At 42.5% G+C, this 20,099-nt stretch overlaps 1 protein-coding gene across 6 annotated transcripts in view; it reads left to right on the top strand.

Annotated features, from left to right (window-relative positions):
- Window positions 1–54: 54 nt before the first annotated feature.
- The window catches only part of SLC9A8 (solute carrier family 9 member A8), a 67,921-nt gene continuing 47,876 nt past the window's right edge, over window positions 55–20,099 (top strand). For 2 of the 6 annotated variants that reach the window (XM_027087033.1, XM_027087034.1), the window contains exons 1-3: window positions 76–163; window positions 2,057–2,235; window positions 8,430–8,510. In XM_027087033.1, coding sequence (XP_026942834.1) covers window positions 150–163; window positions 2,057–2,235; window positions 8,430–8,510 — 274 coding nt within the window. In that variant the 5' untranslated portion in view covers window positions 76–149. Of the gene's footprint in view, window positions 164–2,056; window positions 2,252–2,313; window positions 2,352–8,429; window positions 8,511–20,099 lie in introns of those variants that run through there. The other 4 variants (XM_027087039.1, XM_027087035.1, XM_027087037.1 and 1 more) reach the window with 4 other exon arrangements.

Here is a 20,099-nt window from a genome sequence, read left to right as displayed (position 1 = left end):
CCATAGAGACGAAAGGACAGAAGTGCCGCCCTTGCGCAGCTGAGACCCCGCCCCCCGTTCCGCGCCTCCAGCGGAAGCCGGAAGCAAAAGCGGGCCCTGCTAGCCCCGCGGCTCGGTGGTCTCGGAGGCTCCGCAGGATTGGGGAGAAGATGGCGGAAGAGGAGTGAGTGGGTTTTTCCGGGGCGGCGGAGGCGGCAGGGCTGGGCCCCATCGGGTGACTGCGAGCACCTCAGGCCGCCCTCCGGCCCCATAAGGCGGAGCTCTTTGTGCTGGTTGGCCAGGACTGACCATGCCGGCGCCTGCGAGGAGGGCTGGAGGGACGGGCCTGGGCCGTGCAGCCTCCTAGAGGTTGGACCCTCTGGCTAGGGATCGGCTGCCCAGCATAGGTCTCGAAAGCCGTCTTGCGGAAACCGCAAGCCAAATTTCACTTTCCTAGTTTTCGCATCCGCTGATTACGCAGCGCTTCGCTGCCTCCAGAAAGTCCCCCAGCTGCACCCCTTACGTAGCCAGTCACCTCCTCCATTGTAATGACTATTTTTCACATCTGTTTCCTTCAGTGAGTTTCATTTATTCGTTAACTGGTGGCCATCTACTCTATTTCAGGCCCTGGTCACATGGTAGTGAAGGAGGCCGACCAGGAGCCGCTCTCAGGGAGCTTCCATTCTAGTGGAAAAAGAAGACCATAAATAGACTAGATGATTTCAGTGCTCTGGAGGAAACGGAGTGGTGTTGGTGTGTGGGAGGCTTCTCGGGAAGAGGTGACGTGCCACATGAAACCTTAGTGACCAGAAGGAGGGATAGGAGAGGAAACAAAAGGTGCAAAAGGCCAGGAGCAAGAAAGAGCCTAGTGCCTTTTTGAGGGACAGAAAGAACGGCAGGATGGCTGGAGTGTGGAGAGCAAGGGAGCTAACTGTACAAGATGAGATAAAGGGGAGTGAAGGTGCCTCTGTCCTGGTGCTTCTGGGGAAGGACCACTCTTAGTCCATCTACATACCTGCCAGGCACAGTCTGTTGCGTGTTATAGGTGCCCCATCTATATTTGTGGAATGAGTATGTGAAAATGAACAAGGAACCAACCCCATGGTTGAACTTTGACTTCCTCACCTGACAACTTTTCATGCATGTCTTTTGGCCTGGTGGTCATTTCATTTAGTCACGTTACTTATTGAGCATCTTCTCTGTCCCAGACACTAAATTGGGCCTCAGCAGCACAAAGCAAAAGAGGTGGTATGACTCAGTGATTTCAAGTTTGGACTTAAAGCTTGATTCTGCCACTGACTGATACTCGCCAAGTTACGCAACCTCTCTGAGCTTGTTATTCATGGGTAAAAAAGAGAAAGTAGTAGTGTCCACCTCAGGCTTATTATGCCCATTAAATGAGACTTGGTATGTTACCTGGTTCCTGGAATTAAGCGGTACTCAAAAAACATTAGCTGTTATAATTACAGTTACGGTGATCATTATGTCAATATCGTGCTAGTTTACAATCCCAACACAGTGTGAGGAGATAGTGTGAGGAACACAGCAGTAGTGTGGAGGAGGGGATTACAGAGGGGATTACATTTGGGCTTTTTGAACTCAGAGGTTTTTGTAAAGTAGGGTAGAGCATTCTGACCAGATCAACAACTGGGCAAATTCAGTGGCTTCTTCAGCTTGCAGATACCATCTAAGGAAAAGAATGTAAACTGGAGAAATAAGGCACTTAGTAAATAATGTTGGACCTTGGAATATGATGAGACTCCAGTTTGCCTCCCTTTAAATCCCCCATTAAGTGCCAAAGAGCAGGCAGCCTTTGATTCTACACCGGTCCTGATTCCCCCTTGTCCCTGTCCTCTAAGTGTTTGCGTTCAGAGTACCTGAGGCCACTGGTACCCTTGTGCTGCAGCAGGAGGGAATCTTCCTAATCAGTTTCTCTCCAAGGCCTGCCTCTTGGTTGCAAGGGTTGTGAATCCCATCAAGCTCCGTGCCGAAGTTCTCTGTCTGGTTTGTGTGTGTGTTGGTAATTCGGGCCCTTTTTCCTTTGTCTAATTCCGCTGCTTTTTATGTTCTCCAACAGGTTCCCCAATACAACTCACGAAGGTTTCAATGTCACCCTTCACACCACCCTGGCGGTCACTACGAAACTGGTGCGCCCGAGCCCCGCCAAGCCCATCCTCCCGGTGCAGACGGGGCAGCAGGCTCAGCAGGAGGAGCAGTCGAGCGGCATGACCATTTTCTTCAGCCTCCTGGTGCTCGGTGAGTGCGGGCCGCGGTGAGTGCGGTCCTCGGTGAGTGAGTGCGGCCCGGGGTGAGTGCGGCCCGCGATGGGTGCGGCCCGGGGTGAGTGCGGCCCGCGGTGAGTGCGGCCCTCGGTGAGTGCGGCCCTCGGTGAGTGCGTGCAGAGACACCATCATCTGGCATTGCGAGTGTCTGTGTGTGCTGTCTGTGTGGTCAACCCCGTGTCAACCACTGTTGACTTGGTCAAGTCTTCCTCCTGTTTGGTTTTCACTTCAAACGCTGAGGGTCAGTGATCAGTCTGTTCATAACATCATAACAGGGTACTCCTTTTTCTTTATAAAATCATTGAACTGAGCAATTCTGAAGAGCCCTTTATATATCTTAGACATCCTCTGAAAGGAAGAATTAAAGAATTTTTGCTCTAGAGAGAACTTTGAACATCTAGTTGAGTGTATTTCAGACTCCGCTCCTGAGAGTCTCTGTGTGTTTCTGTGTAGGTGGCGGTGGGAGCAGGGGGTGGGGTGGGGCCTGAAATGGCAGAGCATCCAGCTTTCTGACCAGAGCAGCATTTTGTCCCTCGTACCCATTAGGCCTCCACGTAAAATTTTACTTAGTTAAGAGGTTTGCTGTGAGTAAAAGATCACACACTCTTGCCCTAGCACACTGTTTTCCTTAACTTCCGTCATTCCCATTAACCATGGTCATGACTTTTGCCATATCTGTGTACCACCTGTGCTGTTATTTACCTATATAACGTTTTTCTTTAAACAGATGCACTCTCTCAAACTGAAAATCTCATTTTATTCGACTTCCTCCTTTAACAGGTGAAGAAATTTAGGCCCAGAGAGGTTAAATTATTGACAGACCTGGTTTGGGGGAGACTAGAGGCTAATATCCAGGTTGCCAGACATTGGTCAAGAAGTTTAGATAAAAGGCAGTAACTTAGCTGCCTCCCAGAGACTATGGACAGTAGACACCTGTTTTAGACCAGAAGACCAGTTGAAACTGCACAACCACTTTGGATCAGCTAAAGAAGAAATAGCTTCAAATATGACCCTCCAAACTCTTGTTTGAAGAGTGAAGTTGGAACGTTTACATTTTCTGCTTCTCTTTAATGATACTGAGTCATATTTCTGATTAGATCTTTTCATAAGAAAGGAAGGTACAAAAAAATGGAAAAGTGCAGAGTATTTCCATAGCCATAATAGATGGCTATTAGGACTGTTTTTTTGAGGAAAAGTGTAACTTCTTTCACACTTCTATTCAGACTCTGTTAATTAAATAATTTTAATAAGATACTAATTTTATTTAAAATCCCAGGACTCATCCTTGTCTTTCATAGTTTTTAAAAAACTTCTAAGTTGTACACTGAAAAAGTACACAGACCACAAGTGTACAATGTCCATTTAGATTTGATATGCCCAAATAATTTTTTACTCTTTCAGTGTAATTGAATTCTACTTCTAGGGGATTACTTTAACAATCAAGGAATCTTGTTTTGTTTTCTTTTTTTTTCCTTTTGTTACAGTAGTTGAATACAAAGAAGAAAAGCAGTTCTTCCCTTGATCAAGAAGTCTTTAGTACCTGAATCCTTAAACCTGAAAGAGTATTATTAGTCTATTTACATTGTTGTCAGCATGATATGTTAGGGAATATAAAAGGCAAGCCTTGGGGAAAAAAACTTCTGTTTTGTAATCACTTTTTTCACTGGAGGGTGAAAAAGATAAGGCTTTCAAAGTAACTTTCAGGGTGTGGAGTGTCTAGGATTAGCTTGTGCCCGAGATCACAAAACAGGTTTTTATGATGTGCTTTTTAATCCAGACAAAATCCTGCCCACTTTTGGCCTCTTTGAGGCCAAAAAGGGCTGAACTGTATTTAGTAGTGCTGAATATTTCTATTGGATTGTCTTCTCTTCAAACAGATCATAAACCTATACTTTAGAGTCATACTGATGTCAGATGGTTTCAGTTTTCACCTAATCAGTTGAGTTGGTATCTCCACTTTTTATGTGTAGGTCAGCATACATTAGAAAAGTGGAATGCTTTCTAAGTAAATTTGAAGGCATTTTTTTCCTCTGTTCTTGTATATCAACAAATTATTAAGTATCTTGTATATTTATTTGTGATTATGTGTCCAAACAGTGTAAATCTGATAAAGAAAAATAAAATGGCTGTTAATAAGTAACTTGCCAGCTCACTAAATATATAGACTAGTGAATTGCGGGAAATAGTCCATAGATTATTCTAGACTTCAGGAACTCATAACCTGGAACAGATTTACCACTTTTGTTTACTATTTTAGTCAGGTCAAATGAAATTGTAACTTTTGTGTGGAAAGGATGCCAAAACTCTGGTTACTTTTGACTTTTAGAAGCTTGAAATCAGTTGACTTACACTTAACCCTTGCTGATCTTTGACTCCACAGAGACAATAGTGAGTCATTATTATTGACTTAGAGTTAACTATTAGCATCATTTGACACATTTTATGGGCCATTAAATTTAATGGAGTTGTTAAAATTGACATGCCTATGTTTCAATATATTTTCTGTAATTAAAACTTCAGGCATGAAAAATTGGAAACATTAATTTGTACTCATACCCTCCATATGGCACAGAAGTTTTTGTCCCTTCTTGCTCTGTTTTTTCCCAAGTGTACTTGAAAACATGCACTTGTATGTGTATATATACATGTGTACATTTGTAAGCACATACACACCAACAGGCACATATAGTTTGGAGTTTGTTTTAATATAAGTGGGGTCCTATAACTTGCCTTTTCATCTTACAGAATGTCTTGGAGATCTTTCCATGTTAGTCTTTTTGTATCTACCTCATTGTTTTTTTAAGAAAAAGGATGTGTATGTGGTAAAATAAACATAACATAAAATTTACCATTTCAAAGTGCACAATTTAGTGGCATTTACATTCACAGTACTGGGCAACCATCACAATTATCTAGTTCTAGAACATTTTCATCACCCCAAAAGGAAACCCAGTTCCTATTAAAAGCAGTCCCTCCCCATTCCGTCCCCTCAGTCTCTGGTAGACACTGTTCTGCTGTCTCTAGGAATTTGCCTACTCAGAATATCTCATACAATTGGAACCATACAATATGTGACCTTTTATGTCTGGCTTCTTTCACTTGGCATATGTTTTCAAGCTTCATCCATGTTGTGGCATGTGTCAGAATTCCCTTCCTTTTTTATGGCTGAATAATATTCCACATTATGTTTATCCATTCATCACTTGATGGGCATTTGGGTTGTTTCCACCTTTTGGCTATTGTGAATAGTGCTGCTATGAACATTTTTGTACTTTTTTTTTTTTTTCTTTTGCGGTATGCGGGCCTCTCACTGTTATGGCCTCTCCCATTGCGGAGCACAGGCTCCGGATGCGCAGGCCCAGCGGCCATGGCTCATGGGCCCAGCCGCTCCGCGGCATGTGGGATCTTCCCGGACCGGGGCACGAACCCGTGTCCCCTGCATCAGCAGGTGGACTCTCAACCACTGTGCCACCAGGGAAGCCCCTTTGTACGGGTTTTTATGTGGGCATGTGTTTTTATTTCTCTTGGGTACACACTTAGAAGTGGAATTGCTGGGTTAAGTGGTTACTCTATCTATGTGTAACTTTCTCAGGAACTGCCAAACTTTTCCACAGAGGCTGCACCATTTTCCATTCCCACCAGCAATGCACAAGGGTTCCAGTTTCTCTCCATCCTTGTCAACACTTGTTATGTTAATTATAGCCTAGGGTGTGAAGTTTTATCTCATTGTGTTGTTTTTTTTTGTTTCTCATTGTGGTTTTTTGTTTTTTGTTTTTTGTTTTTTTGCGGTAGCGGTCCTCTCACTACTGTGACCTCTCCCATTGCGGAGCACAGGCTCCGGACACACAGGCTCAGCGGCCATGGCTCACGGGCCCAGCCGCTCCGCGGCATGTGCGATCCTCCCGGACCCCGGCACGAACCTGCGTCACCTGCATCGGCAGGCGGACTCTCAACCACTGCGCCACCAGGGATGTCCTCATTGTGGTTTTGATTTGCATTTTTCTAATGATTAATGCTGATGAGCATCTTTTCATGTGTTTATTGGCCATTTGCATCTCTTTAGAGAAATGTCAGTTTAAGTCTTTTGCCCATTTTAAAATTGTGTTGTCTTTTTGTTGTTGAGTTGTCAGAGTTCTTTATATACTCTGGACACTAGACCTTTATCAGACATATGACTTAAAAATATTTTCTCCGATTCTATGGGTTGTCTTTGCAGATCTCCTTCTTTTTATAGCTGAAGACCATTCCCTGGCATTGATCATTCTTATATGTAGCTCTCTCCATTGATAGAGCTTTCTCTTTTGCTCTTAAAGCTGCAAATAGTTGTGTGATTTATGAGAAGAAACTGTAAACTTTTTTCATCCAGCTTGGTGCAAAGAAAGAGCAGAAACTGATTCCACTCCTTAGATCAATTTTCTGTCTACTTATGTGCTTACCTGCCTGCCTTTTTAGGCAATAGGCATTCTCATTGGTTACATGTACTAATGCATTGGAACTTTTTTCTTGCTGTTAGTATTTAATGTAGGATTTTTCTAACTAGGCTAAATATTTATAATAAAATAACACCACAGATTGATAGTTTAGAGCACAGAATAAAAGGAGGACAAAATTTCTGTATTTACAGCTGTTGCCTTTCTCTGGCCACCTGGTGCTTCTTGGTGGGACTAAAGATAATCTAATTTGTCAGTGTGGGCTCTGAGGGTGGCCAGTTCACAGCCATGCAGATTGTTTAAACATTTCCTTTTACAAAAAAAAAAAAAGGCAACACATTTATTTTTAGTACTATCAAGGTAATACTTTGATGAGATGGCATACCACCTAGGTGCCTAGTAAGAGAAAAAGACATGCACACTAACATTTGGGTCTTGAAATTACATTTAGGAGTTATTTATGCAAAAGTGTGCTTTTTTTTTTTGTTCAGAAATATGTATTCCTTTCAGATAGTTTTACATCTTTCTGTTTCTTTTCTTTCATGACAACACCCCTGTGAGGAAAGTCAGACATTATTCTTATTTTGCTGGTTGAGGAATGAAGGCCTCAGGGAGGGAGGTGGTGGGTGCCCAGGATTAAGGGCACAGGGTTGGAATTAAGCTCAACCCTGTGGCGTCTACCAGCAGTGGGACCTCTCTAAGCCTCCGCTTTTATCTTGAATCAAAGGAGGTAGTGGTGATAACAGCTCATTCAGAGAGGGGTGTTGAGGGTCAAATGAGACAGCGTTTGGGAAGTGCTCGGTACAGTGCCTGGCTCATAGGAAGCCCTCAACCAATGGGAGCCCCAGTACCCATCTGGGGAGCAAACACCCCATCTTCAGGTCTCTGATGCTCTTATCACCAAACCAATATTAACTTTGTTCTGTTTTTTAAAACACCCTTACTTCCTTCTGCGTTAAAAGAGAACAATCATGTGGTGGCAAGATACTTTGTGTCAACATATATTCTGTTGCAGCTCTAGTTGCATAAAAGTGATTGATTTCATTAACTTCCTCCTTACCATTGAGGATCATTTCTCAGAATCAGGGAAATTTGAATAATTTTAAGTGGTTGTATAAGGTTTACAGCTTAGAATAGCGGTAGATGTCTGTTGCTCTTTCAACAACTGGAAAACAAACTGGTTCAGGCATGTAAAGAAATACGGAGAAAATGTAGTGAACACCATGCAGCTACCTCCTGGTTAAGAAATAAGACATTGAAAATACAGCTGAAGTTTACTGTGTCATTGTCAGTTGTCCATTTCCCTGGCAGCCTCCTAGAAATAACCCCTGCCTTGGACTTGGTGTTTATCATTCAAAGTTGGGCTGTTTTCTAGGGGCAGGACAGGAATAAAGACGAAGACGTAGAGAATGGACTTGAGGACATGGGGAGGGGGAAGGGTAAGCTGGGGCAAAGTGAGAGTGGCATGGACATATATACACTACCAAATGTAAAATAGCTAGTGGGAAGCAGCTGCATAGCATAGGGAGATCAGCTTAGTGCTTTGTGACCACCTAGAGGGGTGGGTTAGGGAGGGTGGGAGGGAGACGCAAGAGGGAGGAGATATGGGGATATATGTATACTATAGCTGATTCACTTTGTTATAAAACAGAAACTAACACACCATTGTTAAGCAATTATACTCCAATAAAGATGTTAAAAAAATAATTTTAAAAAAAAGTCTTATTTTTTCCCACAGCTATCTGCATCATATTGGTGCATCTACTGATCCGATACAGATTACATTTCCTGCCAGAGAGCGTTGCTGTTGTCTCTTTAGGTAAGTGCTTATTGGTGATCTTATAATAAAAGCACTAACTATACCACTTTTTGAGTGCCTCCAAAGTGCTAGGAACCACAAGAGATGTGGTGTATACTGAGCTCATTTCATTGTCACTGCAAGCTGCCATGAGGGTGTTATGATCCCATTTTACAGATGAGGACACTGGGGGCTCAGGGGTGATGACCTCCTAAAGATCACATAGAAGCCCCTCTATCCAACTTGAGAGCCCTTTCTACTTCTAGAACCACCCTCAGGGCACATCTAAGGCTTTTATCCACTTATTATATTGTAGTTATTTTATTTCTAGTTTCAAGTTCCCTACCAATGATATTTTTTTTTTCTTATCACCACTGCTTTTTAAGTTAATTTTATATATAAAATTATATATACTTTCTTTGCCTTGTAGATCTGGTTTAGTATATTTAGAAATTCTTTCCCAATATAGCGATGGTTTGGGTTAGCTTTGGAAATGAACATTCACACTGTTTATTCTAAGGTCTACTACTAGGCTGTGCTGTCACTCGACTAAGACAAATAATTGATAGTTAATTCATAGAATCACTGAATTTTACAGCCGGAAGAGGCTCTCACTTTAAGGTTTAGGATGGAGGAATGGCTCACTTTAATGTCAGTCAGATCTAAGGTCTTCAGAGAGCATTCCATTCTACCTCACTTATATTTCCCTCTTTTGTTTCCTGTGGCAATTAACTGTTAAGATAATTAGCCTCTATTTAGAATGTATGAATCACTGTAATCACAGTTGACCTCACATGTAAGTCCATTGAAGTGGTTAATGAAGCAGGGACCTTACTTTTCAGTAAGTATTAAAATGAAGATGTGGGTGGGGAAGCTTAAGGGATAGTAAACAGGGTTTCACTGAGGCCAGCCAAAGCTTTCATCAGCCTATTATATTGTAGTTACTTTTACTAGTTTCCACTTGCCTACTGATGATATTTAATTTTCCTTATCACCACTGGTGCTTTATAAGTTAATTTTCTTTGCCTTAGATCTGGTTAATATAGTATTTAGTATTTTTCGCAATATAGCAGCAGCCTAGGTTAGCTTTAGAAATGAATGATCAGACTGTTCATTCTCCTTCCCCTACCAGTACCAGCATTCCTACTACTCTGTTTCAGCCCCTCCTATATTTTCCCTGGACTTCACAGTACTACTAAGTGCCAGGTTCTGGCCTATGAGCTTTCACATTGCCATCTCATTTCAGTCCCGTAACCCCCAGGTGATGCCATATTTTAAGGAAGACGTACCACTGGATAATTTTGATCTTCAGTAAAGAGTTAGAAATCAATTTTACTCAGAGTTCCTGCTCTCTATTGAGCAGTCTCTTCAGCTACACATCCTGGCAGATCCTAACAAACTTAGTTAACAAGAGCCTCAGAGCTCTAAGAAGAGGAGGATCATTTGTTAGCATTCTTTTCCTGATATTAGGCACCTCGAAAATAACCTATATAGCTAATACCTATTATTCTGGGGCATTCAGTAAAGACTTAAAAAGCCACTGCAAGGAAGTTACAGTTTTGTGGTCAGTTTACATAGTTTCTTAAGAATAAGACCTATAGTTGGTGTGTATTTAGGTATTGTGCACATGGAAATTTAAGTGGTGGTTCTTGTAATTTGGTTTGGAATGTCAGGTTCTTCACCGTCTCCAGTAACTGCGGGTCACTGAACACCAGTGCTTGTACAAGGACTTACACTGACATTGTTGTGTGCCTACCTAAGGCCCACTCCCCCTCCATGAAAACAGAACCCTTGCTTTGACCCCGTGTCTTTCCACAGTGTGGTCAAGGAAGGTGGGCCCCTCCTCCAGGTCAAGATTGGTTTTCTCCATCGTGGTAATTGTTTCAAAGGGGTGGAGGCAGCAGGCAGTGTGAAACCCAGGTCTGGCCAGTGAGACCGAGGGGAAGTGTGCTGGGGTGAGGAGTTTTGGAAACATTTTTCCTCTCTGATAAAAAGAGAAATTTCCCCTTCCTTTGATGCTGTTGTATGAGGATGTGATGCCAGGAGCACTGGTAGCCATCTTGCAATCACTGTGGCTCAAAGACGAAGCCGGAATGCTGAGGCTTGCCAAGGGGACAGATGGGAAGCCCAGATTCTTGACTGCACTGTTGTTTTGTAGAATTGATAGCCCCGAAACTACCTATCTCAGGGCTGCCTGTTACATGAGATAATAAACATCCATTGTTTAAGCCATTTTTAGTCAGGTGTTCTTTTACTTGCAGAGGAAAACATCTTAACTGATACAGGACTCTTTCCATTCAATGGACAAAATCAATTCAAAATGATTCAAAGAAAACAGATATTGGTGTGGGTGGAGTTGCACACCCATTGGCTCATGGCACCAAAAAACCTACAGGCAGTGCCAGCTTCAGACTTCGCTGGATCAAGTCTCCCGGACTCCGTTTTTCTCCATTCTCAACAGTGCTTCCCTTTGTTTTGGCTTCACTCTCAGGCGGGCTCTCTCCACATGGTAAGACTTGACAGCTTCAGGCTTGCTGTCCTTACAGTAGCAGCCACGCTGGGAAAGGTGGCCTCCTCTTCCCCCTGCTTCCACCAGAAGTTGTAGGATGAAGTCTGACCAAATGGCCACCCCAGAACTGGACATGGAGTGGAGCAGTGCTGGGGGTCAGCAAAGGCTGTCCGTCCACAAGGTTTCTTTCTTTGCTGATGTTGCGCAAATAACTGTAGCCTATACAGCTAGGGCTTGGGAGTGGGTGATGGAAAGTCAGTCTTGCTTTCAGTACTTATTTGCTAACTCAGGTGATTGGAATACTAAGAGCACTTCTAGGGAGAGTACTGGGGTCCAGAAAGGACTTTTTGTTATATTAGAGGACATTTGGTTAAAATTTAGAAATGCTGACAAAGCTGTCAAAGTAGTTCTGTATTTCATAAAGCTATGTAAATGGAAGGAAAACTTTTTTCTCCTACTGGAGCAAAGTGTAACAAAATATTGAGATATCCACCGTTTCAAGAATTTCCAACTTTTGTGCCAAAAAAGAATCTAGATGAAGCTGCCAGAGAAAATGGAGTTTTCATTCTTTCAGGGGTAAGTTTTCCTAGCCTACTTTTTCTAACCAGAAGTTACTTTTTAGTCCACAGTCATTTAGAGATACTGTTGGCCTTTTGTGTTAAGCATTCAGAGTTCCTAAGAAATCGTAGATATAGAAGAGGACTATCTGTACTCAAAAAGCACATTTCCGCTCTTCTATTTTATTGTATTTTCAAATGAATTGAGACTTTTTTCATTCTTTATAAAAGCATAGTATCAATATGAAGTTCTAAAGCTATTTCCTTGGCCCTTGTTCAAAGCTTTCAGATACTTTCTATACTTAGGGAATTCTGTGCTTCGGGCCTTTTAAAAATGTATATATATATATATTTTTCACACTTAGCTATAAAGAAGAAAAGTCCTTTTCATTGACAACCAGCTCTTTTTATCATGCTTCCTTCTCTTCCAAACCATGTGTAGACGCACACATGCCCATCAGATGACTTGACTTGGTTTGAGCTTCAATCATTTTTTGTGTTCTTCACTTTTTACTGTTCTTTCCATGTATTAGTAAAGTTCACATATTTATTTTTATTGGCCATATAGTGCTGATTCACTGTTCATATATTTTGGGCTGAAATTGGTAAGGAGTGAAAATGAAATAGTTGTACTGCCTACTGTCCTCTGTTGTATATAGCAAAAATAGGAATAAATTTTTTTTTAATAGTCATACTTTATCGTAGAGTGAGGAAAGCCCTGCATGGGGTTAAGAATGGAATTTGACTACAAAATGCTAGGGTTTAGCCTGAATACTGCTGATAGTTAGAAAAACCGTATTTTAACTTATAACTGGATTTGATTGAATCATTGAATAAATAGGAATACACAAATGTGCTTCCTTGTCATAACCTGCTTAACTATGTTTGTGCTTTTAGTTATATTAACTCCTTGTTTTGACTAAAGGATTGAAATTTTTTTTTTTTTTTAAGAGTAGGGCTCTTTTTGTCAATGGGGGTTTTGAGTGGAAGACGAAAAAAAAATTACTCAGTTCCTGAGTTGTTGACTGAAGGTAATTCTGGGAAAAAGTATATATATAGTGATTATATTCTAATTGTACTTAAGTTCTAAAAACGGTTTTTTTAGAGAAAACTTAAAGCAAGAATCCTGACTATAACTCTAACAGCTTTCCTGACTTTTTAGACTGTGAGAGTCCAATTGTGATGCAGCTTGAGCTGTCCCATGGGGAACTCTCCCTGAGTCTCAGGTACTTTGATTTTTGTTAGAGAAGAAACAGGCATTCATTTGTTGGCATTAGAGTAGCTGTCTCAGAGGTAGAGGCCAAAATTGGTTGTCACATTGACAAAATGATCACATTAGACTCTAAGGATTTTCTGGGCTGTCGCATTCCAAGGAAGAGTGCTAGCGCAGACTTTTAGCCTCTGTGTTTCTGGAAACATGGCTGAGAGGTGACAATTTATTCTTGGAACATCTTGTTGCTCGTTAGCTGCCGTTAGCTAAACGTGTGCTCTGTGTGTAATAGTGCATATGCTTTTGCCTGGAGTCTTGCTCTGATTCTCCTTAGTTTTATGGTCATCCGCTCTTGGCTCAGCATTTTTTCATCTTAAAGTTGTATTTTATACTTAAATCTATTAGATATGTCAGAATAGTGAGGTAGTCTGAACTTTAAAGGAAGAAAGGTTGTTAAAGGATTACATTTGGAAACTTGCTACATCTGGGCTGATTTCTATAAATTTCCTCTTTCACCACATAAATGTTCTCAACAGAACAGAAAGGAACAACATTCCACTGAAAAAGTAAGCTACCTTAAAAACAAAATATATAAACAGCATTTCCCCAGAAAACAGAGACAGCTCTGGGGTCCTGATTCTCATCTTCCTGGCAGGTCTTCTGTCTTTCAGGATACTATCTTTGGAGTATCTATTTTAGTATAGGTAGCAGCATCAAGGACTGGAATTTCAAAATCACCTTATTATAGCGTAAGTGATTCTATGATTATAGCTAACAAAATGTGCTAACAATATTTTAAAGTATTTTCAAAAAATCATTTGTGGTTAAAAACATATTACATAAGTAATTATATTCTTTTCTGCCCTATCCTGTAGTAGCAGGGCTGTCTCCTCATGGTAATCAGGGTTAGTCACCCCTGCCAACGTGGTAGCCTTGGTAGCCTGTTTCTAGGCCTGCTGGTCTGTTGGCACAAAAAGCCCAAAGTGACCAGGCAGTAGCCATTGTAACTCTTACTATGTGAACTCTGGTGGAAATGTCCCCTTCTGGGAGCCAGGTTCTTTCAACCCACCGAGCCTAAAGTTTCAGGCTAAGGAAGCAGAAATCCTCCAAGCCGGAATCCCCACTCTTAAGTGAGTCGCTGAGAGTGATGGTGAGTGGTGTACCCATTGTGTGCTGTACGCATGCTTGCCTGTTGGGGATGTACCACCCTATAATGGCCACTGGTTTCAGGAGTATACCGCACCCTGGAGGAGTGCGCCATTCCTTACAATATGTCACCTCCAAGCTGGTGCCTCAGCTCCATTTTTTTTTTTTTTAATTTTTATTATTTATTTATTTTTGGCTGCGTTGGGTCTTCGTTGCCGTGCGCGGGCTTTCTTTAGTTGTGGCGAGCGGGGGCTGCTCTTCGTTGCGGTGTGCAGGCTTCTCATTGTGGTGGCTTCTCTTATCGCAGAGCACGGTCTCTAGGGTGCGCGGACTCAGTTGCTCTGCGGCATGTGGGATCTTCCCGGACCAGGGCTCAAACCTGTGTCCCCTGAATTGGCAGGCGGATTCTTAACCACTGCGCCACCGGGGAAGCCCCTCAGCTCTTTTTTAAGAGGCTATTTACCACTCTGGCTGGCTGGCAGTTTCTGGATAGGACCGTGTGGTGTCCATGTCTCATGCCCACTTCTGCACCTCCTTTGCCAAAATGTGAGTCTCTTGGTTTGACATGTTGTTGACATATTGTTATGCAGTATCCCACTTTGGTGGCTCAGACACTTATGGACCCTGGGACAGTGGTGCTAGCATATGTGTCACTCTCAGTCAGAATGAATTGCTGCCCTTTCCAGGATGGAAGGGGTCTGATGTAATCGAGGTGCTATCATGCAGTTGGCTGGTCTTCTCAAGGGATGGTACCACACCAGGTGATGAGTGTTGATCTCTGTGGCTCTCCAGTCATACATTCAGCAGTGGCAATGGCTACAGAGCAGCCTTGGTGAGAGGGAGTTCATGCCGTAGGGGCCCTGCACAGCTTCCATGTCTGCCATCATGGCTACTGTGCTCATGAGCCCATTGCACGGACGCTGAAGTGGCCAACATCAGAGGCTGGCCGAGTGTTTCATGAACCACGCGTGGGTTTTTTTTTTTCTCCTCTGTCAGCTGGTCTTAAAGAGCTCCCCATGAGGCCGTACGTAGGAGCTGAGCTGAGAGAGATGTTGCTGTAACAGCTAAAGATGACATAGAGGTCTGGGCCACAAGTAAAGCATACTTGTGCCTTTTAGATCGGCACAAGTCTGATCGCTAATGTAACACTTCCATCTTAAAATGGATTGCTCCTGGGCCCACCTAGCCTGACGGCAGGTATGGCAACCCAACTTATGAAAGATGATTCTGGCCACCTGGGCACTTGACGTCCCATGCTCAGTTGCTCTGTCTCTACCACGGCCCAACAGCATGGCAGGAGCTTTATCGTGTTTTTCCCTTGGGAGTTTTTTGAGTGGTATATGTGTGTCTTCTGCAAATGGCATGACCTTGCTCCAGAGTCCTAGGGATCTATGCTGAGCGACCCTCCTATTGGGGCTTGCCGGCCTCCCTTCCTACCAGATACTTCCAGTTCCATGGGGTCTGCCAGATCGTATGGCGAAAGCAGCAGAGCTGCTTGAACTGCAGCTAACTGTTTTGGGCCTCACTCAAAACCATCAGTCTCTCAAAATCCAATAAATGGGTTGAAGTGTTGAATAGTTTTCTCAAGTGTGGAATATATTGCCTCCAAAACCTGGAGAAGACCTACCAAGCATTGTGCTTCCTTTTTTTTTTTTTCTTTTCTTTTTTTGGCGGTACACGGGCCTCTCACTGTTGTGGCCAGGCTCCGGACGCGCAGGCTCAGCGGCCATGGCTCACAGGCCTACCCGCTCCGCGGCATGTGGGATCTTCCTGGACCGGGGCACGAACCCGTGTCCCCTGCATCGGCAGGCGGACTCTCAACCACTGCGCCACCAGGGAAGCCCTGTGCTTCTTTATTACAGTAGAAGGGGCAGACCTTTTCCTTTACTTGGAGGCAATGTCTTGGTGTGCTTCAGACCACTTGACCTCTGAATTCTTCCCAGATGGGCAGGCCCCTGAAACTCTATCCTCTGAAGCATACGTGTCTTACCAAGACATCTCCTCGCCACCTCATGCTTGTCGCAGTACATTAGCATGATGTCAGTAGTGGACCAGTGTATTGTCCTGTGGAACGTCCATATGGTCTGTGTCCTTGGGGACTATATTATGCAGGAAGCAGTAGTTAACCTAAGGCACTTGCCTCATTTGGGGCATCTGTGTAATCTTGAAATAACCTGGGAGCTCTGTATTCCAATGGGGTGGTAGGGGCCACTGCTGCAGGCCTAGAAGGTCCACGGGAACCTGAGGGTTAAAGGTGCTCATGTGCATCTCCCTAGGCACCCGTATCCCATGTCTGAGCCCCACTTCTTCCTTATCAGGGACCTGCTAGGAGAAGGCATAGGAGATTTATCATCTTGAGTTCAGCCTTCTCTGAAGATCTGCCACTCTTGCAGTAAAGACCTGTGCCCAGTCTTCAGCTCTAGAGGCACTCCAGCTGCAGGAGATGAGGGTCTGTTTCAATGCTGCCAAGGAGGCCCTCTGACTCTCACCGTTGACTCTTAAAGTTGGTGATTGTTCGGGCCTTTTGTTTTCTTTTTTTCAGAGCATCGGTGGCACTCAGCAACAACCACAATTCCACTTTTCTTACAGTTATTATTTCCGTCATAACCTCTTTAACACCAGAGATACTGCATGAGCCCTTGCCTCCTCCACCAGTGTCCCGATCCAGTCTGCCACAAGTGAAGGTCTTAGCAATGGCACTGCTACCCCCGGTGAGGGACTAGTAGTATTTTACCTGCAGTGTTGGGATCCTCTTTGCCCGGAAGCTGCTGAGTGGTCCAACTCCAGAACCCCATCCTCGAGTTTGCTTCCTTTGACCACTCCACTCCTGGAACCAGTGGTCTTAGGTTGGCTCCCTAAAAGCAGAATCTGAGACAGGGGTTTGGGGATAGGTAATGTATTGAGGGGTGCTCTTCCGGAGCAAATCTGTAAGGGAGGGAGTCAACAAGACCAGGGAAGGAGAAAGCCAAACGGTGGGTATGATCTCAAGGTAGGCCTGGCCTAGCCTCAGCAGGAGGGCTCTGGGGCAAGAACGCCCAGCAGAGTCTGTCTCTCCTTAAACCAAGGGGGTGGGACTTGTGGACCCCCATCAGTTAGTCATTGACTATGAGCTGGTGTGGGGCGGGCACAGCTTCCATGATGAGGTGCCTCTCAGCGGCTAAGGGCAGTTTTCTGGAGAAGGGGACAGCCGTGAGCACTTAGCAGCCAACACGCACAGCAGCTCCCACAGATGGGCCCAGTGAAGGGGAGTGGGCGAGCCTCACAGCATCTACCACAGAAGGCAGCTGATGAGCTCTTTACAAAATTAAAAATGCCTGTACCCTTGACCCAGCAGCCCCTCTTTCAGGAGTTTTGTCTGTGGATACGCTCACACATGTGGAATGATGTTTTTACTCAGATGGCAATGGCAGTGATAGCAGAAGCCTGGAGAACACCTGAGCGCTCATTACAAGGGGACATGTTAGATGGCACAGTGGAATACACTGCAGCCACTAACAAAACAAAAAGTGTGAGGAAGCTCTTTATGTGTTGATATGGAATAGTTTCTAAGAGGTAGTGGTGAGTTAAAAAAAATTCAAAATAGTGTAAATACTGTATTACCATTTGTTTTAAAATTTATTTTATATGTACATGCATATGCATGTATATAATTTTAAACGTACAGACACTCTCAGCAGAAATGTACAGTATAACCAAGAAACTGGTAACGTTTGTGGTCTACGGGAAGGAGAAAAAAACAAGAATGGAACAGAGACTTAAGTTTTCACTGCATACTCTCTTATACCTTTCAAATTTTGTACCATAGGCATCTGTTACATAATCAAGTAAAAAATAAAGTAATTCATTTTTAAAACAATTCTGGATCTGCAATTTACTAGCTCAGTGATGCTTGTCCTTAGCCTCGGTTTCCTCACCTGTAAAATGCAGGTGACAAAGCCTTCACTTCATAGGACTGCAGATATTTAACTGGGCAATGCATAGAAATCACTTAGTATAATGCCTCCCTGCTAAGTAATCAATAACTGTTAGCTGCTGCTATTAATATTATTATCATTTATATTATTATGGTTTATTACCTTGTAGGGTAATCGTGAGAATGAGCTTAAATAAAGTATATTGTATACAGTAGCACAGTGCCTAGCACCACAGTGTGTGTGTGTGTTTCTTTTTAACACAATGCAAATTAATAAATGTGTGTGCATATACATATATACATATATCTTTAAGGGAACTAGAATCATGTTCTACGTATTGTTTTGTAACCTGATTATTATACTTAATACATTTTAGGCACTTTCCTGCACTGTTCATATTCAGGAATACTTGTATTTTACAGCGATAATGGTAGACCAGCAGTGCACCCTGGGAGTGGGAAGGGTGTTAGCAGTTCGTAGCAGTAGTGCAGTCTCCCTGTGTCTCATCGTCCAGAGGTTGTAGAAGGCACCCAGGAGCCAGCAGTCCACTGTCACTTGCTGGCCCTGAGCTGTCAGAAGAGGCTCTCTTGAGCCTTCCTGCCTGGAGCATTCTCTTGAGGAGTAAGAATAATTTAACCTGACAGATCCTGGGAGAAGGATCTCAACAAATAATTATGAATTACTCCTGATCCTTTAACTTAATCCAGTGGCATCCATAATGAGGTGTGTGTATGAAGGTCCGTAGGAGGCAAAAGGAAATATTAGAACTTACGTTTCTATTTAATTTGAATCTCCCTTACAATCTCTGTTTTTTGTGTTATTTATTTTATTAATTTTTGGCTGTGTCGCACAGCTTGTGGGATCTTAGTTCCCTGACCAGAGATTGAACCTGGGCCCTTGGCAGTGAAAGTGTGGAATCCTAACCACTGGACAGCCAGTTCCCTGTGTTATTTTAAAATACATTAATATAGCAGCACTTTTTTTATAATAATAAAATAAAAATTTGTAACTTGAAGGTGCATGCTCATATTCTTTTAACTGATAGGAATATACAAAATTGTATCTAGGGTATTATTTCCAGGGTGTCTGGTTGTATGGTATAAATTAATTTCTCCTGGACACTAGGTTGATTTGACCTAACTTTTAACCTCAATCTCAAAAGGTAAAGGAGGAGTTTGCCAATTTAATGTTGTACCATATTTCAGTCCTAGGACATTTCAAAAGGATTACTCATGTAATAGTAATAATAGTAATAGTAGTAATAATATCATATTGTATTTTACAAAGCTTTCCAATGTCTCATTGATAATAATATAGAAACAAGCTTAGGCAATAGAATAATCACTGATTCTCAAATGTAATTGCTTCATGTGTATTAATTACAAAAGCATTGATCATAGTATTAACGTTTTTGGTGTACATTTACAAAGGAAAAAGAAAGTTGAGGTTTAGTAGCACAGAAAAACACTAGCTTTAAAAATTAAATCTGAAATCATGAAAAAAGTTCCAACTTCCCTAGTAATCAGGAATGATTACTGAGTGCAGGTTGACTGTAAATACAAATCAAAACCTTAAAGTACAATTTCTTGCCCCTCATACTGGCAGAAGTGTTAAAGTCTGATGATTTTCCAGGGTTGGTGAGGATGCTTTGGTGCAAGGGGTGTAAATCGGCACAGCCACTTTGGAGGACAGTTTGGCAACGTTTTCAGAGATAAAAATGCTCATGCCATTCACTGTCTCTGGATCTGTTCTAGGGAGATACTCAGACACAAAGAGGCACATACAAGCATGTTCACTGCAGCCGTTAATGGCAAACAGTTGGAGACAGCCATCATTGGGGGAACATTAAAAAGATAGTGACTTAAAAAAATTAAAATGGAGGGGAGGGATAAATTAGGAGGTTGGGATTAACACTTACACACTACTATATATAAAATAGATAACCAACAAGGACCTACTATATAGCATAGGGAACTATACTCAATATTTTATAATCTGTAAGGGAAAATAATCTGAAAAAAAAATATATATATATATATGTTAACCTGAAACTAACATGACAGCGAAAATCAACTATACTTCAATAAAATTTTTTAAACAGTAAAGTAGAATTTATATAACATAAACTTTATAATTTTAAAGTGTAGAATTCAGTGCTTTTTAGCATATTTACAGAGTTGTGCAACCATCACCACTATCTTAATTCCAGAACATTTTTATCACCTCAAAAAGATACTCTCTGCACATTAGCAGTCACTGCCCATTTTCCCCCTC

Source organism: Aethalodelphis obliquidens, unplaced genomic scaffold (assembly GCF_003676395.1).
Source record: "Aethalodelphis obliquidens isolate GAN/ISIS:26980383/991018 unplaced genomic scaffold, ASM367639v1 scaffold57, whole genome shotgun sequence".
Taxonomy (NCBI): Eukaryota; Metazoa; Chordata; class Mammalia; order Artiodactyla; family Delphinidae; genus Aethalodelphis; species Aethalodelphis obliquidens.
Note: the sequence above shows the minus strand (reverse complement) of the source record. Positions and strands in the feature narration are given on the sequence as shown.